This window comes from Dermatophagoides pteronyssinus, unplaced genomic scaffold, assembly GCF_027571235.1.
Source record: "Dermatophagoides pteronyssinus isolate colony J.1.1.1.1 unplaced genomic scaffold, Derpt_VIB-CSIC_2022.12 sq0005, whole genome shotgun sequence".
NCBI lineage: Eukaryota > Metazoa > Arthropoda > Arachnida > Sarcoptiformes > Pyroglyphidae > Dermatophagoides > Dermatophagoides pteronyssinus.
Window position 1 is genome coordinate 760,273 of NW_027461529.1, and position 24,821 is coordinate 785,093.

The window sequence follows — 24,821 nt, forward strand, 5'->3', positions numbered from 1 at the left end:
ATAAAATTCCAAACACTCCCTTATTTTGGAAAAGTGGATCCTTATACATTTGCTTTTGCTACTACTACATTGTATCCTGATAAAATATGTACTACGTGCTTCCATCTATTGAATTATCTATACATTCCCTTTTGATTTGAATACAATAGTTATCTAAGATATTTAAAAAAAAATTCTGTTTGGAATGCAAATATTGAATTGATTGGCTGCCAAAAATTTAGTTTCCATTGTATCGAATATGAATAAGTTCAAGTTTATCCTTGATGGTAACGGAATCCATTGCCAACAACATTGAATACCACATATTGTTTGTGATGATGTTGCAACTAAGATAATCGCGAGATTCATGTTTGACGACAATCATGATGATGATGAAGATGATGGTAGTAGGGGCAGAGCTAAAACATGATGAACTTCCAAACAAATCTATTATGTTGACCACAAATCCCGTTATCAATATGGACGATAGTAACCGGCGACGTCGTTGTTCATTTGTGCCGTGGTTGGTCGGTCAATTCAACGATATAATCGAATGGAAAGCTCAAATTGCTCAAAATGAGATCGAATATCTGGCTCAACGTGCCAATAATTCCGGCAATTATCAACGTCGTTATTCATGTACAAATGAACCAATTTTATTGAATGGCCTACAACGGTCAGCTACTGATAGTTCTGTTAATCGTAGCTTTCAATTCCAATCCGAACAATCTGATTTGTCTGAACGTCATTCATTTGAAGAACAACGTCGTCCTTTATCACCGTCGAAAAAACAACGGCGAGTAATCAAATTACGATTGAAAAAAAACCAACAAGATGACCTGAATCAAAAACTAAATCAACTACGGAAGGAAACCATTGAAAATCGAATTGATGAATCTATCGATGAAACTGTGGATGAAATTTTGCCAATTATCGTTGAACCACTCCAGACAACATCGGCTCATATTGATTCAATCGAAACTGAACTTGTTGAATATAAAGTTTTAATCGCTAACAAAAATAATGATGACAATGAGAAATCAATATTATTTGACACGGAAGAACTTTCTGAACAACTGACAACTACACAACTACAAAATGTTGAAAAGCCAACGAAATTGAATCAAACTGTAGATGAAAACAATAATCCAATCGAAGTGGTGGCTGAACAACATGTAAAACCAGGAAAAGTCAAGCCATCAATGAGTACATATAATGTATTGTTGGAGAAAATATCCAGTTCATATCGTCATCAATTCGAGATGAAAACTGTGTTCCAACAGGATTCCCGAACAACAGGAATCAAATCAGCTAGAAAGCAAAGTTTTATCAACAGAAATTGTTTTTGCGGAAAAGAATTCAACTTTTCAGACAAATATTTACGATGTTTCAATTGTTTGACTGGATGCCATACAAGCTGTGGACAATTAGTACCTCGGCCCTGTATTCGATATGTTGATCCTTTTATAAGACCGAGTAAAACTGTATCTAATTACATATTTCCTCGATCAAGGCCTTCTATACCGGCATTATTGATTCACTTGTGCAGGCAAATCGAACATGAATGTCAAAAAGATGATCATCATTCGGTAGGCAAATTGTCTAGTTTTGAACTGTATTACATTCACAGTGAAATGCTCAAACTGGTCAAAGATCAGTGCAAACGGTTGCTCCAAGATGCCAAACATGGCTTTCCTCAATTTGATGACTGTAATTTAGACCATCTATGTGGTATGGTCAAATATTTTTTAGGTGACATGATAGAACCACTTTTTCCTAAGCAGATATGGAAAGATTTTTCATCGATAATTCGTAAGTAAATTGACAATGTCATTCCATTCTTGTTATGTCATTATTACTTTCCAATAATTTCAACAGATAAAAAAAGCGACCAAGAACTCAGAGAAAAACTCATAGAGACACTCAAACAGTTCGACAAGGCTAATCTACAAAGTCTATGCTTCATTCTGATTCATCTCAAACATCTGATCCATTGTGGTTTTCAAGATGGTGACATATTGGCTGAAATTTTCTGTCCGATATTGATGGGCGATCTTGAATGCAAACGCAAACTACGATTAATGAAGCTCCTATTTGATTTGGAAGAAAATTTACTTGTTTCTTTTGCTCAATCATAACTCAACATCAAATTTATTGTAACAAAAACGTATCCAAACACATTGACTAACAAAAAAAAATTGTTAAAATTGAAATTAACTATAATTCCATAATTAAGACAACAATTTGGCTAGCTCTCCTGATCTGTGTAGACGAACTGTAAAAAAAGAAAAAAAGAAATCTTATAAAACAATTACAATTACATGTCATAATAAAAATATACCAGTATCGTCGCCACCACCAATACAGCGGCCATTGATGAAAACACGGGGCACGGATGATGCACCAGTCAATAATTTGAGATAAGCCTGAATCTCTGAACATTGGGGATCGTTTTCAATTTCCATTACTTCATAGTCGTCTGGTGGCAATCGATATTCAGACAAAACTTTTTTGGCGTTGGTACAATAAGGACAAAACGATTTCGAAAATACCATCACTTTCTTGGAATTGATTTTCGAATCGACCAATAATTTAATTTGCTCAGACATCACTTGTCTGCTTGATAATAGGTTACCTATTTTTAAAATTTAATTTTTTCAAGAAAATCAATTTTTCACAAATTATTCTGGGATTATAATCGAAATAATGATTATTTGTTTGCAGCAGTGTTGCAAGGCAAATTTATTGCTCACAATGAAAGCAAATCCAGTTGCCGGCAAGTTTACTTGGTCAATGAATGAAAATTCTGTTGTCGGGAATAATTCTTTGGCAAACTGTTGCTCATATGATCATGATACGATGGCTCGTAATCATAATCTGCTGATCGTTTTGTTTTTGTTATCCATTTGGACCATAGTCGTGAATTCTGATCACGAAGACATAGGTAGGTGTAATCCACACATCCATTCAATGGATTTTATCTTTTGTGATTGGTTAAGCCAAAATCATCGTGGTCGGTCCTGGTATACAAAATGTGCAGCTTGCTTTTCCCAGTCGTTATTTCTTCATTCTTCATCAAATTCCGAAGCTAGGTTCTGTAGAAATTCGACCAAAGAAACGGCTGAATGCTAGTCCTGTTCGTGGTTGCCACATCTGGCCTCAAGTTTTCAATCAGACTCGTTTCTGTATTCGTCTAGCTTTTTCCGATCTTCGTAAATCGGTTGCGAGACTTGAATCGTTAAACGATGTTTTAGATATGGCCAACTATTGCGATGACGAGCAACCATCAAACGGTACGGAAAATGATGATCAATCAATGGCCACATACTGGATGACTATTGTTCGTTACAGTTTTCATCGAGGACATTGGCAATGTGATCAACCACTCGAATTAGTGATACACAGAGAAAATGATAGTCAGATACCTATCTATAGAAGATCTATTACAAACCCAAATAAACCATTCTATTCGGAACACTGTCCCTGTATTCGAAATGAATGGTCACAACTTTCTCAATGCGATGCGAACGCCAATCAACGGCTACACAAACGAATCGATCAAGATTTAGCTCCGTTCCAATCTGGCATCAATTTCACTGCCATCTTAGACGAAGCTATAAATCGTTTCGGACAGCACCCTCAAGCATATGCTTTCTGTCATTATCGTATCAAAAACAATCAGGTAAGTTTTGTTTTTTCAATAAGTCATTTCTGATCTTATTGTCCTATGAAAGGCATACAAACGTTGCTATGGCCAATACGATGGTTTTTCGAAATTTTTTGATCGTATGCTATTATCATTGATGCGAAAAACTCAATTAAGTGATAATCAATTGCTTATGAATCTGGGCGATTGGCCTTTATCTCACATACAAGACACTCAACCTTTACCCATTTTTAGTTGGTGTGGTTCTGAAAAAACTAACGACATCGTATTACCCACCTATGAACTAACCGAATCTGTATTAAATGGCCATGATCGAGTTGCTACCGATATTCAATCTACATTTGGCAGTCAATTTCTTGCTTTTAGTTTCAAACAAAATCGTCTATTTTGGCGTGGTCGAGATTCGAACGAGGCTCGTCTGACATTGATTGATCAATCAATGAGTACGCCTAGTCATTACGATGTGGCCATTACAAATTTCTTTTTCTATCGCGATCGAATGACAAAATACCGTACCGATAATACTACTACTATACCATATGTACCATTCAAACGATTCTTTGATTATCGTTATCAAATTAACTTGGACGGTACGGTTGCTGCATATCGGTTTCCATTCCTTTTGGCAGGCAATTCTCTTGTGATCAAGCAGCAATCCCAATATTATGAACACTTTTATCATCTATTCGAACCAGGTAAACATTATGTTTCAGTAGATGAATCATTGGACAAACTACCCAGTCTATTGCAAAATCTAATTGAACAAAAAGATTTGAAACCAATCAAACGTATGATATGGGAAGCCAGAATGGCTGTCATTCGATGGCTAATGCCTTCAACTATTTATTGTTACTATTACAAAGCATTGGAATCATATAGCCAATTGTTACTAACTCAGCAAACGCCATTTGATGAATCGATGCATCTTATCACCGATGACGACGATCTAAACTATTATGGAACATGTCCTCAAGGCTGTCAACAACGTGAAACATTTGTAAAAGATGAACTATGATTGAGTTTCCATTGTCTCTGGCTCATCGATTAAAAAAAAAACAACTATTTTCGGCTCTACTAAATTAACTTTGTATTCTCACAGTTCATGTTTTTTTTTTGGTTTGTTGCGCATCAATGCGTTTGTCGGTCGCTTTCTTTTAGTTACACTATTTAAGTCAAATAAATTGCTTTTATTCATTCACACTAGCATTTCAAATTATGTCAGTGTTTGTTCGGAAAATATTTGGATGGTTGTGTTTGACCCATTTAATTTGGTCAGGCCAATCATATCATTGTGGTGGACAATTCTGGTCATCCAAATCACAATTCTTATCAGCCTATGTGCCGTGTCGAATTCAGAATGACCATCCTGGCTTGATGGCATTACCGTCGGATAATTTTCAATTAGCAAGACAGCCTCAAGATGATCGTTTTGAATCAAGTAAGTTTTTAATATTGTATTTTATGATCATAATTGTTACACTAATGGCTCCAAGTCTATCTTCGTGGCACAAATAATCATCGAATATTTCATAATCTTAAAGTTGATCCAGAATCACAGCGAATACGTTCGATACGTACTGATGTTGGAAAAAATGGCCGTCATTCTTTACATTTGATGGTAAGTGAGAAAAAACAAAGCTAAGTCGTTGTAATTAATAAAAAATTTTATTGATAAAGTTTTGGAACAATTAATTCAAGTTCATACAAAAACTCGGACGGTAAAAAAGTAGAATGACTAGAGCACGTGTGTGAGATTGTTAGACGTTTGTTTGGCCTTTTTCCGAATCAGATCGGTTTGTATTGTCGATAGGCTGTTGGTTTTGTTTGAATGTTTGTTTCATTTCCTGTTGTCGTACGAAAGTATACATAGCAGACGAGGCCAATACGATCATATTGCTTAGCCACCAGTTAAATGTTTTGTGCTGTTCGTAAACATAAGTGGCCAATACTGTTTGACTGCAAGCTTTGGCCGTACCGCTGATGTTATGCGTCAACGGTGAAGTATACTGAATCTGTAAATTGGTAACTATGCTTATTAATAAACCGAATATACCAGCAGTGATCATGATTAGCCAGAAATTATGATCTCCCAAATGTGCAATGATCATTTGCCATTCATTATGCATTAATATAAATGGTATGAATAGTATGACCGCAATAATCGAATTGTAATAAGCTAATAAGGCTACATTCTGGTCGACCACTTTTAACATGTCGGCCACGAATATTGAATTCAGCGAGACAAACATTGATGCCATTATACCGCACAATACCCCCATCACTGATAATGTGCCCAATGTTTGTTCCTGGTCAACGCCTAATAAACGAGTAACAATAATAAATGAATGAGAATATTTAAACTTTATGAACCTACCCATTACAAAACCAAATATGATGCCTAAACAGCATAGTATAGAACGGATGGAAGTTTTTTTGTGCAAAACAATGTAAGAAAATAATACATTAAATACAGGTGTCAGTGAACGAACAACGAAATAGAAAGCAACGCCGACATATTGTAATGAAAGATTGTTGAAGGAGATCATGGCCACAAACACTACCGATAATGGTAATATTCTTTTGACAACATTTAAACGAATCTGACAACATGGAATGAGCAAAAAACGACTTATAACATCATTATCATTAATCAATGAATCATGGATTTTGTTGTTTGCTCGTTTTGATGATCGCCAATCAGCCAATATACGGAATATGAACAGCATTAATCCAGTGACCAAACATTGAAACCAAGTAACAAAAAATGGAGCATTCACTTGATTCAATGCTTGTTTGTTCAGAAAGACCATTGTTATCGATATGAACCAATACAGAGCCACAACATTTGCAATACGAATATATTTGCGACATAATGTTAATTCCGTCAATACTGTTACTGTATCATCGGCTGGTTCACAATTTAAACGAGAATATCCAGCCATTAAAAATTATCTGCAAACTAAATTAATTAACTAAATCGATATAGGAACAATTCACATTCACATTAAAAAAAAAGGCAAATGGAAAATGCCTACATGGGTTAGCATGTATGAGTTGATATAGCCTCCCGGTGAGTTTTACTTCTGATGACATGGCCTATGTCAACAACAATTGTTTTTTTAATCGTTTTAGCTGTCTGTATATCCTATGTCGATTTTAAATTCGAATTTTTTTTTTAGTCGAATTTCGAATTAATCGAACAAGTGTGCATCGAACAATCGGATATACGTGCCCGAAAGGCACGTGGCATTTTTTTTCGTTAAAAAAAATTCTAACCCATCTGTGATTTATTCACGCTACAATTTTGATAATCATTTTAACAACCTTACAGCCACGTTTACAATCAGGTAAATGATGAGTAGTGATATAATTTAACCATGGAAACGATATAATATTTTAAAGTAATAAATGTGGGTATTTTTTCGCTAATTTATATAGATATTGGAATCCCACATCATCATGTTGCATATCTTGTTTGCTCGTCGATATCGGCGTTTTTGTTCCTTTATTTTGATTCCATTGGTAATTTTTATGATTCTGGTGTTGACATTCTTGCCCGATAGATTAGACATTTTGGATCCTGCTCATAAAAACTCTCCTAAAGCTGAATCTCTCAATAGTGATGTTTTCGAATCTCAAATTGATGATAGTCATATTGAACTCGAAACACGAACACAGGTTCCCATCTTTCGTGAAGACAGTCGACTAGGTAAGCAAAATGAAAATTATTAATCGCTTTTCTCAATTTTTTCAATAATCAGGTAACTTTGAGCCTCCAAAATCATTACGAAAATCGCGCGTCCACAGACCTGGTGATTATGGTAAAAAAATTTCGTTAGATGAACTAGATGTTGATCCAAATGAAGTGTCCGCTAAGAAAAATGAATACGGGATGAACATGGTAGCATCTGATCATATTCCAATGGATCGAATTATTCCAGACATTCGCCACGAAGAATGTCGCCACTGGGATTATCCGGAACGATTGCCTAGTGCTTCGGTGGTGATTGTCTTTCATAACGAAGGTTTAACTACCTTAATGCGTACCGTACACTCAGTGCTTATCCGATCTCCTCGACGTTTTCTGCGCGAAGTTCTGCTTGTAGATGACTTTAGTGATAAGGAAAATCTTCATGGTATTGATGATCTAACCATTCCATTATTATAGTTGTGTAACTTTATTTTCCATGTCACTAGCTCAATTGGACGATTACATCATGGACCATTTTGGAGCTTTCAAAATGAGCTGGAAACCCGACTTGAACGATCGGGCCAGTATATCGGGCGAGACATTAGCTGATCGCAGTGGTAAAGTGCGTGTTATTCGCAACAAACAACGACTTGGATTGATTGGTAGTCGAGCACACGGGGCAAAAGAAGCTTTGGGCGAAGTGGTCGTATTTTTGGATGCTCATTGTGAGGTGAATATAAACTGGCTAGTTCCATTATTGGCACCTATTGCAGCCAATAATCGCACAATGACAGTGCCAATTATTGATGGTATTGATTCGAACACATTTGAATATCGACCTGTTTATCAGAGAGACAAACATTTTATCGGCATTTGGGAATGGGGTATATTGTTTTGAATATCTAATTATGAAACTCTCGATAATAAGATTTTTTTAATTATCCTTATAGGTATGCTTTACAAAGAACAAAGTCTTAACTTGGAAGAACATCTCCGCAATCATCGCTTTTCGGAGCCATACGAATCTCCCACACATGCTGGTGGTCTTTTAGCTATTAGCCGACATTTCTTTTTTGAACTTGGCGGCTACGATGATGGCTTGCTTGTTTGGGGTGGCGAAAATTTCGAGCTTTCCTTTAAAGTGTGGCAATGTGGCGGACGATTGCTTTGGGTACCTTGTTCTCGTGTCGGTCACATTTATCGTCCATTCATGCCTTACGGGTTTGGAAAATTGGCACAAAAACGAAAAGGACCCTTAGTTTTGATCAACTACAAACGAGTAATCGAAGTTTGGTTTGATCCAGATTATAAGCAATACTTTTACACTCGTGAACCAATGGCTCAGTTTTATGATGCCGGTGATATCTCTAAACAACTTCAAATGAAGGAACGATTGCAATGTAAATCATTTGATTGGTTCATTCAGAATCATGCCAAATCTATTTTCATTGATTTTCCACGACTGCCACCCAATATTGGCTGGGGTGAGCTTCGTTCTTTGGCCCACAAAAGCTTGTGCCTTGATTCGCCAAGTGCCCACCCTCCTTCCGTGATCATGTTGTCCGGCTGCCATGGTAGTGGTGGTAATCAGTTATTCCGTCTCAATGAAAAAGGTCAGCTCGGTCTTGGTGAACGCTGTGTTGATGCAGATAACAACAATGTCTTTCTTACATACTGTAAATTGGGCACCGTCGATGGGCCGTGGCGTTATAACCAAGTAAGTATTACCATCAGTAACTAATAATTTTATGCTAAAGATTTATTTTGATTTCAGGAAACCCAACAGATGCTGAACAAGGATCAGTGTTTATCATACCATGATAGTCAATTATTATTGGCCGAATGTAGCGACGACGATCGGAACCAGAAGTGGTACTGGCATCAGGTCAAGCCAAAACGTCACTAAGCGGCAACCTATTTTTGCAGTATTGGTTTTTTCGACCAATTATCTTCCTGGCCATTTGTTGATAGATTGCCATTACTATACCTGGAACAATTTTGACCACGTATACACATTCCTTGTCTCATTGCAATTTATATTTTGTTTTCTCATTTTATACATTCATCCATTGTTTTAACCGGTAATAAAGGCTGGCTTTTCTTTTTTCACACTTGATTGATTTATCTGTTGATTGTACAGTTCAATGGCTGCTTTGATTAGCTTGCATTTTAGCTGTATGTGCACTGATAGGATATATGATGATAGCGAAGGCATAGTTCCCATACGCAATACACTCAACGCTTAAAAACGTCAACAACACAGCTAAAAAGGCACAGTTGGCTAAATCATCATGAGCTATGGCTTTAATACGATTGATCTTCAGGACTCGGTCCATACGGACCTAGCCATATTATTTGAACAGATGCAGACCTGTAGCCATTCTCTTAGCGATGTAATAATCGAATTGCGTGATGGTCGTCATTACTATGCCCATAGTTGGGTGCTAACTTTTCGATCCTGTTATTTTCAACGGATGCTCGAATCTCAGCTAGGGGAAAGTCAAACACGATGCATACGCATTGAAGACGAGCCCTATCTTATCGAGCAACTATTACGATACCTGTATTTGGGCCAAGTGAAGTTCGATAATCTTCAACAGCTTTTGTGTTTATGTATTACAGGTAAGTGCATGTTTACATTCACTGAGTTTCCGCTGCTTCACTTGGCTATCTACTCTATCACCATTATTATTAGCCGACAAGTATTTAGCTGACCGAATGAGCATAGCTTTGGTTGAACAAGTACGAGTTGGATGGCTCAATCAATTTACAGCAGTTTCAATCTATCAATTTAGCCATCATTTTGAACAAAAACGATTGTCTCAACTTGCTGCAGATTATTTGTTAGCGAATGGTCAACTTGTTTTGGCTAATCGATCGCTTATGGATTTGTCTCCCGAACAATTATTACCGTTAATAGATGATGATCATTTTCGTTGTATTGAAAATGATCTGCTTGATTTCCTGTTAGCCTATATCAGCTATTATAACACTGAGTACAGTGGTCAAATTCAGATACGAACATTCGATTCGACTAACATACCAACACCATTTCGCATAAAACTAGATGAAATTGGAGTTGAAACAATCAATATAGATCCGAAACTAACAAATGATGTGGCTAAGGAATGCAATCCGTTGGTTTTCAAACTGAATCGCTCTGATCAGGAATCATTATTACGATGTATACGTCCACAGGCTTTGTTGCAAACTGATAATTTGTTAAAGTCGTTGTCGTTAATTTGTATGTATCTTTCAATTGATTTCTTTGGATTTCACTCATTCAAATGAAATTAAATGAACTCTGTAGATGATACTCGTCTGGTCAGTTGGTGTCGTTATCAGCTACACTTGGCCAACCAGCATTATTCAGCAGTGCGTCAATGTTATCCGATAGCTCAACGTCGTTATCGTATTGAACAACAATCGGGCCTAATCAAACTTCAAAGCAGAATATTCTTTGATTCTTTACGGATTCGATTTTCAAATCCATTAAGAATATGGCGATCATTATCTCAACGATATGCTGTATTTGAATATACAGTGAACAATAATCTTCAACAACAACAAGAATGGCAGAAAATAATTAGCGCAAAAATGCGATTGATAAATCAAAATTCAATAGAATTTCATTTAGATCAAATTATAGATGCATGCTACATACGATTATCAATGTGCGATTTGATGAATCAAGCAACACCCGTTTCAGTTGAATTGGATCTAATTGGGCGACCGTGATGGATCCACAGGATGGATGACGCCATTTGAAATATGTGTATTATGCTATAATACACACCACTACAACTAAATAGTGTGATTGAATGTTATCACAGGCCACAGATTCTATGTAGCTTCGTTAGATTTGTTTGTTTGATGAATACGTATTCAAAATGTGAATGTTTACGTTTTGGTATGAGCGAATCGATCAAATGCCATCTGGTCAATCATTATTTAACAAATTGAATCAAATCGATCAACAGCTAGATGATGAACAATCAAAATAGCAACAACAAATCAAAATCGATTAATTCACCATTTTCGCATCTTCATCCATCATTACTTTCCGCAGATGACATAAACCATCTTATTCAAAAATCTAATATTGATGGTCATTCTTATGATCGATATGGATTCATAATTGTTCAATCAACAAACGATGACCATTCAGATTCGATCAAGATGGATGAAGCTAACCGAAGATATGTCGAAACTAAAACTCAATGGATTGCCTTTTTGGAAAGTGAATACAAACGTATGGCTCCAGCATCTTGTCTTGATTTATCACAATTCGATTCAACCGAAATCGAACGATTACCCCGATTAAATGAATTGATTTGTTTGAGTATTAGTGATGAGCTTCGTCCATTTTTTTGGATTCGTTTTTCACGAGCTATACATCTGAAAATTGCAAGCAAATGGAGTTTTACACAATTAATTGATCTATCGGCTGATGAGTCTAGTTTAAGTGTGCAGCAAGCAACGCAAGTATTGCCCAATAATGTATGTTTTACGCTAAATTCCGTATCGAATCGTTTACGTCGTATATTGAAAATTGTTCATTGGTATCAGAAAATGGATCTAGCTTTTGATGACAGTCATCCAAGTGACCAACAATTTAATTTATCTTTAATTGGTGCCTATCTACTTTTAATATGTTCGGAAGAGGATGCTTTCTGGCTATTACTACGAATTACATTGTCTGTAAATCTGGACGATTGTATTGAACTTATCGATCAAATTATGGCAAAATGCTGTCCGTTATTTAATGCATTACTACGAAAACATGACATTGAATTCAAATTGGTTGCATCGATTTGGTTTAGCTCAATGTTGGCAGGTTTCGTACCCAACGCTTCTTTACTTTATGCCCTATGGGATTTATATTTCTATGAAGGGCCTGTATTTCTTATACAATTTACAATCGGTTTACTCATTACCGAAACGAGGTCGTTAGAAAATTGTTCGGATTCAAAAGAGTTTTTCAACTCACTGTCCGATCTACCATCGAATGCATTACGGTCATTGGACAAGATTATGTATGCCTGGAAAAGTGGGAAAAACATTGTCGCTAACCTGAATTTACCGGCAAAATTTTTTCATTATGAAAACCAATCCAATGCCGATCAATTGCTCGGCTCGATGGTTGTAGCAAGTAATAGTTTGAGTCAGGATGAACTCAAAATGAAAAACATTAAACAAACCGCATTGATCATGAAACTACACGAAGCAATCGTAGCTATTGGACATCATTTTCAGGCTTATGAACCTGATGTTCATTACCGTTTAGATCCAGACTACGACAATGTGGACAAAGTTGATATCAAACAAGATATGATAAATAGGCTACGACCTTATCAACGTCGAGCCAAAGCGTTAATTGATTTTAGCAGTGAAGATCCAGACGAACTTGCTTTTGCCAAAAACGACATTATCACCATCATCAATGAAAAAGATGAACATTGTTGGATTGGTCAATTGAACGGTAGATTCGGATGGTTTCCGGCCAAATTTGTAGAACTACTTGATGAACGAGATCTTGATTACAGTATTGCTGGTGATGATAGAATCGTACCGTTTATTAATGATCTAGTCAGAGGCAAACTAAGTTCAGCTATCAAAGCAATTTTGACTTATGATATGCGTAAAAGTTTTTTTTTCACCATTCATCCATGGACAATAATTGAACAAATATCAACATTGACAACCAATGCTGGATTAAAATCTGTTTTCTCTAGGCTTGTACTGACCAAAACATTTCGGCTAGATGAATATGCTCGAGTTTTGTCGCCAAATGATTTACTATATCGAAGTATTGCATTGATTAATCGAACACATGGTGATTGCCCTATGGATATTAAATTACGATCATTAATTTGCCTTGGACTTAATCAATATGTTCTTCATGATTGGTTTGAAATGATCTGCATATCACAACCATCGATCATTTTCAAATCATATGGATCGAACAGTTTTCTGACCAGTCCAGCTTGGAAATTGATCAAAGCTGAACTTAAGTGAGTATAAAAAAAAATTATTTTTAATTATTCACTTTACTTGAATAACCGAAATAATTTTTACATTTTTTTTATTTTTTTTTTTATTTTTTGCTGCAAGACTTTTGGTACAATTTTCATTTCATTTGAATCCTGATTCAGAAATTTCTAATAGTGATGAACCTAAATCCCCGGTGACTAAAGAAGGTGTTTGTGATATGCTTGTTAAATATCATCTATTCTCATGGGATATATGATGAATCATCATTATCATACACAAACATAGACAGATTTTGTTATAAGCAAAAATGAATGAATGATTGATTGATTGATTTAATAAAAACAATGTTTATCAATATATATAAAGACTTGATGCAATTATATTGTTTTCCTTTATAAATTCTTAGTACATTTTATTATGATTATATTTTCAATGAGGTTATGTTGTTGTTGTTTAATTTAGGTCATAGATCGATATGGAGGAGGTTTTGGTTTTGGATTCGTATTAGTCAATGCAAGTCGAGTACAACTTAGACAGAACAACAAAACTAGAATTAACGGTAATAATGAAACGACAAGAAACCATGACATATTTGATGCAATCTGATGACAATGTTGATCCAATTCGTTGATTTGATAATCAGCTTGACAATGACAATGACCACTGCTCGAATCACAGATCATATGATCGTCCCAATCGCGACATTCATCATCTTGTTTACAAAGGAATGGTTCACAACGAAGTGAATCAATATTCATTCGATGATTCACAATACAATGACAATGTCCATTTAGACACATAGAATCTAACAGCAAAGGTTGACAATCACGTTCAACTTGGCATTCAATTTGTTGCGATATCGATCCATTATCGATCGTTGCACCGGATGACCATGTCACAAAAGTAAGGTCAATTTGGACAAGAAAAATTGTGATTAGTTTGATGGACAACATTTTTTTTTGTACGACACATTTAAAATAAAAGCGAATTCATATATAGCTCTTTATATATGGAATATCTCATTTGGATATACAATCAGATCAATCGCTTTGCAGATTAGTTATATCAATGTCAAGGTACTTGACAAGAGCACTTATTTAGTGGCGCCAACAATTATTTTCATCTAGCGGCTAGAATCAAAGTCAGTAAAGAAAATACTTGAGTGGATGTTGGGCGGGTAATGTTATTGCAAACCTAATCAATGATTGCTGATGGAGTAATCAATCAATCGGATCTGATTGATTTGACCAATCAACTAATCAATCAATAAATCAATCTAACAAACAATTAACACTAATTTTTTTTGTCAAACTAATATAATGATGGCCTTCCGCTTCAATATTCTCATTGTCAAGTACAAATCCGATTCACGAGAACATGGTATCATTCCACTAGATGTCATCTCTGTTTTTTTTTGTATTGTTCACACTAAGTTGAATGAACCAAAACCGAAAAAAAATTCGGGATCATATTGACAGTGTGGTAGTACCAGTGGTGTGTCGGAGGTGAACTAAAACCATTACAACACATCACATTGCAAAATAAGTGGACAAAAAAAACGGAGCAGCGCATATTGTGATGAACCAAAAATATGTGTTTGTGGGCGAGTCCAGGATTCTGATCAAGGCGCGGGTGGCTTGTTTGGTAATATACTACATTCGATAATCGACAATCGTGAATGGCCAGCAAACTCATTTAACAACGATCAAAAATTATAACCTCAAAAAGATGGTTCTATTCGAACCATTTAATGGATGGCATTTTCACATCCAAATATTCAATACTTTATGGTTTTTGATAATAATTACTGACAAATGTTTACTGTGTAATTCAATTGTTACCGAATCCAGAATGGCAACTGAATCTTCCGACATAACGGCTGTAGTGATTACGTATTGTCCATTGATCGAACTAATTGATTACAATTACGAAGCTAATGTAAATCTAACACGTTCTCGTAACTATTATGAATGTCCAGGTAGCCAAGGTTCTATGTACACTCGATGTTGTGAATATAATCGTTGTTGTTTGCCATCCATTTATACTCGATTTGATCAAAAGTAAGTATCTACTTCTGCTAAAGGGGTAAAAACAGATTCTGATTTCTACAAATCAATTACAGTGCTTATTACTATGCCGCGTTGATCAGTTTGTTGGGCTTCGGATTCCTAATTTTTATTATATGTTTTTGCTGTACATTGCGACGATGTTTGCCAGGCAATGGAAACAAACATGATATACATCTAAGAGGTAATTTTTTTCTCGTTTTTTTTGTTCTTATCTTATCCTTATTCTTATTCATTTATTTCATTAATTATTACTGTATAGAGAACAAATTATTCGAAATGTCTCAACATCAACAACCCCTCAACCACCATAATATGGTTGGTCACACAACATCACAGCAAACATTTCAAGGTGGACAAGAAAATAAATCCAACAATCATCATCAGCGAATAGTTGATGAAGAATGGCTACCAGTCATGAATCAGGTAGATGATTCACCCGTTGCACATTATTACAGTAATCCGAATCCAAATACCGTATACGATGATCATCATTATGGCGGTAATGGTAGTGCGAACGGTAGTTTACCGATGCCATCAATTCTAATTAATCCATTAGCAAATCATCAACAACAAAATTGGCAGGCACATTTTGTATTCGATGGTATGGTCTGAATCTACTGATTTTTCTCATATCCGATTTCTTACATCAAACGCAACGAATGATCAAACTAAAACTACAGGAAACTTTTGTACAGCTTATCTTTTCGCTCTTTACTCAATTCAGTATTTTTTGTGTGCGTTTTTTTTTGATCTATGATTTAATAAATGTGTTCACTATGAATGAACACTTTTTATTTATTCATTTTTATATCATCTGTTTTGGGCATAATTTAAAAATTATTTCACTGTGAAAAAGGAACAACATTTTTATTGGTGTAACTGTTTGTTTTTGATGTAATTTTTGTGTATTATAAAAACCCAGATATAGTGATGTTGACCAGGGCAGTAAGATGTTGTTGGCATTTCCTTTTGTAACATATGAAGTCAGTTTATCGTGTGTTACATTATGATAGTGTTGTGGTGGTGGTTGTAGGTGATATTCACTGTTGATAACTATCGCTGTCTTTTGTTTGATTGATTTGTCTGGGTATACTGTTGGATCGTGTTTTTTTTATAAGATGGATGTACAGTAAGTAAGCAGCATTTACATATGTCGAGTGTTGCCAAAATTCATACCGCTTGCATTGGCACCTTTGTTTGTACCGTATTGTAGATTGATAACACCTTCACCAGCACGCAATTGTTCTTCAGTAAAGTGTCGTTTGTTTTCATCGGCTGGTTTCGGTCCCAAAAACGGACCTGGCCATTCAGGATGCAAATAGCACTGGTATTAAAAAAAAGTATAAAAATAAAATAAAAATGAATTGGCTTATCATCAAACAATCGATTATATTAATACATACAGTTCGACCCAATGCCATGATACATTGAGTTACTTGCGGTATGTTTCGTCGTTCGTACAAATCAACTGTTTGAAAGCAATCAATATCTGGTACACCATATTCTTTGATTGCCTTTTGGAACTTGTTGATGTTTTCCATCATTTTGAATTGTCCACCTGAAGTGTTAATTTTTGGGATGGCACCTGGTTTCAATTTGTTCATCAATCTATTCAAGGATGATTGATCAATCATATCGGTCAGAAATATACCTAAACAAAAACCTACCTGCATAAAATAGTTCCATCACGAAGAACTTCTTCGAATGGGCCCGATGGTAATCGTTCACCAAGAACGGCTTCAATCCATCCCAATACTTCGGCTTCAAGTTGAGGATCACGTTTACCAGCAATCTATATGTGTGAATATAACCAAGACAAACGAACATGAGACCATAATCATACACTGACAATGATAATTGAATGGGCACTCCCCACCAATACATTTGTACACTGTTGTTGATGATGATGATGATGATGATGTGCAATCCATATAATACTTTAAAAAAAGAAGTCACAAGCGATTCGAGTTATTTTTGGGAATCGAGCCAACTGCCAAAAATCGAGTCGTAGTCGATTCGGGGATGAATTGCTCCGCTCAAATCGAATCGACTTGGCATCGTTGGCATTCTATTTTCTCGTATTTTTTTTTTTTTGTTGCACATTTAAAAAGGACCAACCAAAGCCAAAACCGACTAATTAATCGTTGAAAGCTTCATGCTTGATGCCTAGCTAGGTCAATTTAGATTCTAGTCTACTAATGATAATAATAATATTGCTTCCAGTTCCGGAAATTCCGTAATCAATTCAAATCGAGACATGCCCGACATGGCTTGTTCAATTTGAATGGATCTGGAATCCGAACCTGAAAATGCTAGCTAAAAAAAATTGTTTAAAATTGATGGCTAAGATCAAGTTGCGAAACTTTCAATCAATCAGTGGCGTGACCCAGTGGTACATTGTGTTCATTCGAATTTTTCATATGTGAAGGCTGAACTTACTTTGTTGGCAACTTGGGCACTAAGACCATATGAAGGACCACGTGAGGCCATTATTATTTAGTTGATTTGGATTTAAGAATTGATTTAATTAAATTAAATTCACGAACGAATATGAATGTCGGATTGTAGGACTTGATGCTGGCACGATATGATCGTTTGTGAATCTGGGCGCAATTTTCGCCGCCTGTTTTATAGTCAGCCAGACCGTAAAGTCGAGGCCTGTACCCGTTTATTATTGATGATAGCCGGGTGTGTGTGCGGTGCCTCGCCTACTAACAGTAAAGTAAAACTTAACAGTAAATATTGCATCCGATTAACGCCATCCATCCACCTATCGGCCATGATGGTATAATGGTGGCAGTGTCGGCCAATGACGCCATCATTTAGGTTTCTTTTTTTCTCGATTCTGCAAGCAAGAAAATATGACTTAATTCTTAATTCGGCTGCCAACTTCTATTTATCCATCCCCATACATCCATCCACACATTCATCTATCTATATCATAGTATGATGATGGTTGATGATTATTACCACCACAAAGAAGTGCTTTGGCAAGCGAGCAATGATTGGTTCCTAAACTTGTCATCCTATCCAATCAAAATCCGCAATTGAAAAAAAATAAAAACTGAATATTCTGTATGAATGTGCATGTACGCCCAATCCAGTTACATTTTTAGAATGCGGGTGCCATTGCGCCATTCTTGTCGTTGTCGTGCTACGGTGATAAATTGATTATTAGCCAGCCAAAGCCAAATGAGCAACAATAAATAACTCAACACAAGAAACACAAACACTGAACTGCAAAACTGAACTGAACAAACGGACTATGATGGTGGTGTGGTGAAAGCAGCCAACAACAAAAAAAAATTCGACATTCCAAACGTCATGCCAGATTATTACTAGAAATGGATGAAATTGCCACCAACGCACCAAACGTATACAGTGTCTGGCCAAAAACCAACCAGCCAGTTAATTACACTGCATTCCATAACGCAATCATCATATCACATACACCTCACAAAACATCGACCGAACACTCCCTGTGAAAGAATTCAACGGGTGACATATGATTGCAATAGCGATTTGGTGATAGCCAGCCAAATGAATTGCTCTACCTTATGACATAAAATTACATTCTTACTAATGATTAAACCATTCAACAGATTCGATTTGTTTTCACTTAATGACAAGTCCAAGTAATTATTTGAACGCGAATAGTTTGTGATACGCAAAAAGGAATAAAACCAAATGAAAAATTCAAATTAATCATTGATAAATTTGTATCTCGATTTTAACATTGATTCGATTTTGATTATTCTCATCATCAAGGAAGTACTTCAAGGTCGAAAACATTTGGACATTCATTTATATTGTATTGTATTGCATTCCTGTACATTGATTGTTTTCGACTTGTTATGATTGACAGGCCATCGTACATGGTAGTAGGAAAAAAAATGAAATGATGATACCATTGTTGATCGATCAACTTCTGACAGCTATCATGCATCATGACAACGGTGATGAATGCTGTGAATCCAGTCAATGCCAGTCGAATTTTGGTTTAGTTCGCCAAAAAAAATTGTCCATTTTTAATTATAAGTTTTTTTAACAATATAAACTGTTTGGTTTAGTTTGGTTGGGTTGCTCAATGTTGTGATGATCGACAGTTCGGTTCGGGTGGTGATCATCATCATCATCATCATCATAAAAAGATGTCTAAAAATAGTGTCGCCAATTTTTATTTTTCATTCATAACGTTTCAAACGACAACGACAACAGCTGCTTGTTGCATTGATATCAGAAATAACTAATTTGCTCGGTTCGTGCAAATATTTGACTTTTAAAGGAATTTGCTGTTGGTTGGTTGGTTGGCACGAACGGAATGTTCCTTCATCATGATGATGATGATGACGGTAATCACTGAATGGTGTAATCATTATTATCATCATTCAAGCTTCATCAATCATGATTGTTGCATTTTTTGTTGACATCATCATCATCATCATCATCATCGCTGATCAACTAGGAAATTTTTGGTATAATCTCCATCTCGAATGATATTCCAAATTTATCATTAAATGTTTCAAATCTTTTGGACATTCAAAGAATTACAATATGTTAGATTACTGTAACCGAAACATATCACGGCTCCATCTGTTGATTATAAAACTAGATATGTTATTCTTCCTTTGCTTTTTTTTTGAAAATTAAGATTGGCCAAGAAAGATTCGGCTCAATCGATTAGTGATTATTTTAAATGATGATGATCAGGTAGCTGTAAATTATCCAAATCAATCGATTAATGGATCGATTTTAATTATGCTCATGATTTTTTGGCAAAAAAAAATCTGGAAAACTAAACTAATATGAATGGCCATTAATCACGAAATCCAATTGCTGCCAAATTGGCTGATTGATTGGCCGGTATGTCTTAAGTTTGATTTCAGACCAAGTTGTGAATGTCAAACTAAACAGTTACTCAGTGTTATCAGTGAGATGGAGAATACAGACAGTGTGGAATCTTATGAATCAATTATTAACCCGTATCAAGATCAAGAGGTGATAAGGCATAGAAAATTTGTTTCACACATAGGTATTGCGTTTATTGATCTTAAATTTGTTGAAAAAAAATTTATGCATCCACCACGAACCATTTTGCGTAAGATTAATGGTCAATTAAATTATGGTACATTGAACGGTATATTTGGACCACGAAATTGTGGCAAAACTTCACTTCTCAAATGTTTATCTGGTCGCAATAATCGTGGATTAGATGCTGGAACTATGTTGTTCTTTAATCCGGATGTTTCAATTAAGGTATTCTTTCTGGAAAACGCAATTTACAACAACATTTTGGTGAGTATGACCGTCAAAGAGGTGCTTGATTATGCTTTCCTATTCCGTCATCCATGGGCCAGCCGTGAACAACGGTATTCAACCGTAAAAGAAGTGCTAACAAATTTACAGCTACAAGAATTGGCCGATATTCGAATTACCGAATGTACGGCCGAAGAACGTGTCAAAACACAAGTAGCAATGGGTCTATCATCGTTAGACAAACCAAACATGCTTTTTATGGAAGAACCATTAACTCATTTGGACAATGTTAGCGTCGAAAATGTACGTAAAAAACTACCAACTAACGATCTTATGATTATAAATGATTTGATTTTTAAAAAATCTTTTCAGTTTGTCAATCTTATGAAACAAATGAGTCGTGTTTATAGTATTTCTGTAAATCTATCGATCGGTCATATGGTCGATTCGGATGTACTTTCCGTATTCGACAAACTTTATGTACTTAGCCGTGGTGGTCTTTGTATCTACGAAGGAAGCGTCGAACATATGTCACTTTTTCTACGAGAATCCGGTGTCATTATTCAATCGAGCATACAAACACCCATTGAACGACTGATTAAAATCGCATCCAAACCGAATGAACTTACAGTACGAGTGGCTAATCGTGTTTTCTCTACTCGTCATGACATACTTCATTCGGCCAAAAAATATGGTGTTTTGTTGGAATTTGGAATTCAACCACATTTGTTGCCGATTAGTTTGATCAACATATGGTACTTATTTCGACGAAGTCTTGTGCACAAGTATCGTTATTATTGGAAATCTATCTTGTTTGAATATTGGGCATTGATCGCTGCTATTGTGTTGTTGGTTCTTCTGTTTGATAATGGAATTGGCGAACCCGATTCTTGTTATGATCCTATTGATACATCTGGCAATCTTGGCGGCATTAATCATGACCGAATGATTGGTAAAAATATCAGCAAAAATCGAATACTTGCCGTCAAGAAACCGCAATCAATCTTATATGGACGATTGATTCTACTGGATAGATCATCAATCTCGAATACTACTCTAGATAAATTTCTACGAAACGAGAACGTAATTACCATTCATGGTCAACATCTGATCGAACAGAATCTTAAGTTTCTATTTTTGACAACAGTTTTGATGACCCTTTCACATTTTTTAGTCTCAGTATTTGCATTGAATGAAGAAATAATTGTTGCTTGTAATGAGCATCGTAATGGTAAGTTTGTAAACTATAAACCAAAATTTTATGTTCGGTTATGACTTAATTCAAACGGTTTCGATTTATATCATTTTAAGGTCTTATCAATATCAATTCGTTTATTTTAGCCCAAACAGTTGCCTATATGGTTATGCCTACTATAAACACTTTAACATGTTCGGCATTAGCATACTATCTACAATATCCAAACATCGATTATGGACAACCATTTCATCAGGATCAATGGCGTTTTTGGCTATACTTTCTATCACAATTTGCGGGCGTAGCTTGTGCCCAAAATCTTGGTCTAGTGATATCGGCTATATCAGTATCGAATGCACGATTGGCCAATGTGATTACATTCATAGCGGCCATTGTATTAATTACATTTGCTGGCTATTTAATTCCGGTCCAAAATTACGATAATACTTGGTTACGATCATTGACTGAGATTTCGTTTGTAAAGCAAAGCTATCAACTCACTCTAGTAACCTGGTATGGTTTGGGACGTTGTGGCGTAGCCAATCAAACACGTTCGTTTGTATTGGAACAAATGAATTTAGCGGGAGAACAATTCGATGGTTATGAACGTAATTTGTTAATCATATCGATTCATTTTACATTGTTCTTTTTTTTATTTTGGTTGATTGTTACACAATCGGTTAGCTTTACCGTTAAAGCTAGCCACATTAATCAACAACAAACAATCGATTCAGATCATGATTCAAACGAAGATGATCCAAATCAAATGATTGAATGGGATGAAGAAAAATTCCAAAAGATCCTGTGATCCTTTCTCTTTAACTGATGATACTATAAATTAAATGAACGTAGATTAGTTGTTATTTTCTAAATTAGTAAAGTTGTATTGTTTTATTTTGATTTGATTGATTTGAATTCAAATAAAATCCTAATGATATTATTAGCTAATATTAAAGTTTTTCACAACCTGTCTAATGCGCTATGTAAATGAATGAAGCTAATATAAAGATATGGATGCGGCATGATTCAAGCCAATCTATCCAGTCTATATAGTGCCCTTGAGTTCTAGATTTTTTTTTGTTGATTGTGACTCGCATCTTGCAATATGATTGGAATTGCAAATTGAGCATCCTCTCAAACTGAGAATTCTGGTATTGCCCAGTGGTTGTTTCTCCTCTTGACAGCAGCAGCAGTTTTGATTGTCGTTATGGAGAGATTCTTTCTTTCTTTTTTCTTTTTGATTCGAGCAATATCAAAGCATCATAATCGTCCTCCACACACATACACACACACAGGCAATGCATTAGTAAAAAAGACCAGAATTAGATTACAGAAAAATTTCATAGAATTTCAATGATCTCTGAGTGTGATTTTAGTGAATCTAATGAATCGTTGATTTCCGTTATCAATTGTTGTTGTCGGTTGTTGTTTGAATTGCAAGCATGAACCTGAGCTTTGTGGATCGACAAAATCAGTGAGAGAGAGAGAGAGAGAAAGAAAGAGATAGAGACAGCTTAGTCCGGTGAATCACAACGAATTAGCGATTAGACAATTTGGATCGATCAATCGATCGATAGATTGATTGATCAATTGATCCACATTTATTCAATTAGACACCTGTCTATCTCTCAACCTTAAATTAAATCGATATCGGTGAATTTATCCAATTGCTCAAATTATTTATCATTATTATTAGTGTGGAAGTAGTTTGATTTTGTTTGTTTTTATTGGTGCCAAACACACAGAGTGACTATCATCATCATCATCATCATCATGCCATCCAGTTTTCCTAAGCACCATTGTCTGCATCGTTTTATTACATTTTTGTCTGCCGTAAGTTTGTTTTGTTTGTTAGCATCAAAAAGATGATTACTAATAATGATAATGTGAAAAAAATTTTAGTTTCTTGTTGCAGGATCATTTATGTTATTGTTAAACAAACAAAAAGAATGTAATTTTGTGCCAATTGCTGACGAGCTTTGGTCATCGATGGTATCAAATCAAAGTCTACAAGTCGATTATATCGAACAATATTATGATGATGTTCAAATCTATCATATTTCATTAGTATCGATAGATGTTATTATTTTTTTGGTCGCATTCATCAATATTGCTCCATCGCAAGAGGATCTTCGTTTTGGCTTCCATTTGCTGGTGAGTGTTTCCAAACAAAAAATATTTTCGATAAGAGTGATATCTAATGTTTGTCAATAATGATTGTTTGGTTTTCTATTTAGCTCATCATTACATTAAGTGGCTTGACCATATTGGCCTGCTACAGCTCGTATGTTGTTTTCTACAAGCCTTGCCATTTGGAACCACCGCCTGGTATCGTACGTACCGAAGACAAACAAGTATATTTGCAAAGTAGCAAAACAAATGCCGGAAAAAATGCACCAATCAATGCTTATGTTGAAAATGATTTGCATATCTTGGCCGTTGCTGGTCTCGATGCTCTTGCCTGTTTAATGTTTCTTATTTCGACTATGGTTCTTTGTGGGGATGCACGTGAAGAAGCGATTCAAGATGAATATGTGGCTCGAGTAAGAGCCAGCATATACTAAAAAAACACACTTTATTACACACACATCTTTCTCGTAACAAACACAATTTCAAAAAAATACAATGATTGCGATCGTTGCGGAACGAACGCATTCAACATCCAACACACACAATCACTCAATAAACAAGTCTATCATTCACACACACGATTAAGATTTAGATCGGTGTAAAAATCACACAAACACTTAAACAAAACAATTATATATTTGGTTGGCAAATGCGCCCTTGTTGTTATAATAGTTTGGTTGTTGTTGTTGATGATGCCTGAAGCGGTGTGATGATTAAATTCATTAATTTCAAATGTTATTCACAGTGTCTTCCTGTTGTGTGTGTGCGTTTGTCTGTTTCCATACAAGTCAACCACCAAGGTGGTGATAGAATAGAATGCATTAATCGATTGATAAGCCA

The 24,821-nt window shown here is 35.6% G+C and overlaps 13 protein-coding genes across 17 annotated transcripts; 9 read left to right on the forward strand and 4 right to left on the reverse strand.

Annotated features, from left to right (window-relative positions):
• Positions 1-253: 253 nt before the first annotated feature.
• Positions 254-2,337, forward strand: LOC113789618 (uncharacterized). The gene is made up of 2 exons (XM_027339179.2): positions 254-1,791; positions 1,858-2,337. Exons 1-2 carry the CDS (start codon positions 363-365, stop codon positions 2,115-2,117), a joined length of 1,689 nt encoding a protein of 562 aa, XP_027194980.1. The 5' UTR covers positions 254-362; the 3' UTR covers positions 2,118-2,337.
• LOC113789639 (uncharacterized) lies at positions 2,112-2,588 on the reverse strand. Its single transcript, XM_027339205.2, has 2 exons — positions 2,321-2,588; positions 2,112-2,254 (listed from the first exon to the last, which is right to left on the reverse strand). The coding sequence occupies exons 1-2, from the start codon at positions 2,586-2,588 to the stop codon at positions 2,211-2,213; spliced, it is 312 nt and encodes a 103-aa protein (XP_027195006.1). The 3' UTR covers positions 2,112-2,210.
• A 97-nt stretch (positions 2,589-2,685) lies between these two features.
• LOC113789617 (protein O-glucosyltransferase 2-like) lies at positions 2,686-4,844 on the forward strand. The gene is made up of 3 exons (XM_027339178.2): positions 2,686-2,923; positions 2,979-3,661; positions 3,714-4,844. Exons 1-3 carry the CDS (start codon positions 2,686-2,688, stop codon positions 4,659-4,661), a joined length of 1,869 nt encoding a protein of 622 aa, XP_027194979.2. The 3' UTR covers positions 4,662-4,844.
• A 7-nt stretch (positions 4,845-4,851) lies between these two features.
• LOC113789637 (uncharacterized) lies at positions 4,852-6,667 on the forward strand. 3 transcript variants are annotated; one of them, XR_012846202.1, is made up of 4 exons: positions 4,852-5,084; positions 5,140-5,264; positions 5,324-5,439; positions 6,120-6,667. XR_012846202.1 is itself a non-coding variant. In XM_075819963.1 (4 exons), the coding sequence occupies exons 1-3, from the start codon at positions 4,862-4,864 to the stop codon at positions 5,336-5,338; spliced, it is 363 nt and encodes a 120-aa protein (XP_075676078.1). In that variant the 5' UTR covers positions 4,852-4,861; the 3' UTR covers positions 5,339-5,364; positions 6,120-6,667. The 3 variants fall into 3 exon arrangements, 2 of the variants coding, with proteins under 2 accessions (XP_075676078.1, XP_027195005.1); XM_075819963.1 differs by having other exon boundaries at positions 5,324-5,364; XM_027339204.2 differs by having other exon boundaries at positions 5,324-6,667.
• nac (GDP-fucose transporter nac) lies at positions 5,293-6,588 on the reverse strand. The gene is made up of 2 exons (XM_027339192.2): positions 6,021-6,588; positions 5,293-5,963 (listed from the first exon to the last, which is right to left on the reverse strand). Exons 1-2 carry the CDS (start codon positions 6,586-6,588, stop codon positions 5,404-5,406), a joined length of 1,128 nt encoding a protein of 375 aa, XP_027194993.2. The 3' UTR covers positions 5,293-5,403.
• A 438-nt stretch (positions 6,668-7,105) lies between the features above and the next one.
• LOC113789615 (N-acetylgalactosaminyltransferase 7-like) lies at positions 7,106-9,446 on the forward strand. Its single transcript, XM_027339175.2, has 5 exons — positions 7,106-7,355; positions 7,408-7,782; positions 7,844-8,221; positions 8,288-9,054; positions 9,112-9,446. Exons 1-5 carry the CDS (start codon positions 7,106-7,108, stop codon positions 9,241-9,243), a joined length of 1,902 nt encoding a protein of 633 aa, XP_027194976.1. The 3' UTR covers positions 9,244-9,446.
• Positions 9,447-9,507: 61 nt separating this feature from the next.
• Positions 9,508-11,075, forward strand: LOC113789624 (kelch repeat and BTB domain-containing protein 8-like). The gene is made up of 3 exons (XM_027339186.2): positions 9,508-9,959; positions 10,033-10,581; positions 10,648-11,075. Exons 1-3 carry the CDS (start codon positions 9,629-9,631, stop codon positions 11,073-11,075), a joined length of 1,308 nt encoding a protein of 435 aa, XP_027194987.1. The 5' UTR covers positions 9,508-9,628.
• Positions 11,076-11,321: 246 nt separating this feature from the next.
• LOC113789613 (small G protein signaling modulator 3) lies at positions 11,322-13,708 on the forward strand. Its single transcript, XM_027339172.2, has 2 exons — positions 11,322-13,351; positions 13,452-13,708. Exons 1-2 carry the CDS (start codon positions 11,322-11,324, stop codon positions 13,585-13,587), a joined length of 2,166 nt encoding a protein of 721 aa, XP_027194973.1. The 3' UTR covers positions 13,588-13,708.
• Positions 13,348-14,339, reverse strand: LOC142644997 (uncharacterized). Its single transcript, XM_075819961.1, has one exon. The coding sequence runs from the start codon at positions 14,282-14,284 to the stop codon at positions 13,790-13,792; it is 495 nt and encodes a 164-aa protein (XP_075676076.1). The 5' UTR covers positions 14,285-14,339; the 3' UTR covers positions 13,348-13,789.
• A 52-nt stretch (positions 14,340-14,391) lies between these two features.
• Positions 14,392-16,208, forward strand: LOC113789608 (uncharacterized). Its single transcript, XM_027339166.2, has 3 exons — positions 14,392-15,391; positions 15,454-15,581; positions 15,660-16,208. The coding sequence occupies exons 1-3, from the start codon at positions 15,060-15,062 to the stop codon at positions 16,010-16,012; spliced, it is 813 nt and encodes a 270-aa protein (XP_027194967.2). The 5' UTR covers positions 14,392-15,059; the 3' UTR covers positions 16,013-16,208.
• Positions 16,209-16,248: 40 nt separating this feature from the next.
• Mp20 (muscle-specific protein 20 transgelin) lies at positions 16,249-18,017 on the reverse strand. The gene is made up of 4 exons (XM_075819960.1): positions 17,840-18,017; positions 17,068-17,192; positions 16,804-17,008; positions 16,249-16,724 (listed from the first exon to the last, which is right to left on the reverse strand). The coding sequence occupies exons 1-4, from the start codon at positions 17,888-17,890 to the stop codon at positions 16,545-16,547; spliced, it is 561 nt and encodes a 186-aa protein (XP_075676075.1). The 5' UTR covers positions 17,891-18,017; the 3' UTR covers positions 16,249-16,544.
• Positions 18,018-18,087: 70 nt separating this feature from the next.
• On the forward strand, positions 18,088-22,723 carry LOC113789612 (ATP-binding cassette sub-family G member 1-like). 3 transcript variants are annotated; one of them, XM_075819950.1, is made up of 4 exons: positions 18,088-19,035; positions 20,657-20,959; positions 21,029-21,887; positions 21,968-22,723. In XM_075819950.1, the coding sequence occupies exons 2-4, from the start codon at positions 20,702-20,704 to the stop codon at positions 22,657-22,659; spliced, it is 1,809 nt and encodes a 602-aa protein (XP_075676065.1). In that variant the 5' UTR covers positions 18,088-19,035; positions 20,657-20,701; the 3' UTR covers positions 22,660-22,723. The 3 variants fall into 3 exon arrangements, with proteins under 3 accessions (XP_075676065.1, XP_027194971.2, XP_075676064.1); XM_075819949.1 differs by lacking the exon at positions 18,088-19,035 and adding an exon at positions 19,079-19,658; XM_027339170.2 differs by lacking the exon at positions 18,088-19,035 and having other exon boundaries at positions 19,076-20,959.
• A 314-nt stretch (positions 22,724-23,037) lies between these two features.
• On the forward strand, positions 23,038-24,719 carry LOC113789633 (uncharacterized). Its single transcript, XM_027339200.2, has 3 exons — positions 23,038-23,684; positions 23,754-24,005; positions 24,089-24,719. The coding sequence occupies exons 1-3, from the start codon at positions 23,625-23,627 to the stop codon at positions 24,413-24,415; spliced, it is 639 nt and encodes a 212-aa protein (XP_027195001.1). The 5' UTR covers positions 23,038-23,624; the 3' UTR covers positions 24,416-24,719.
• Positions 24,720-24,821: the final 102 nt, after the last annotated feature.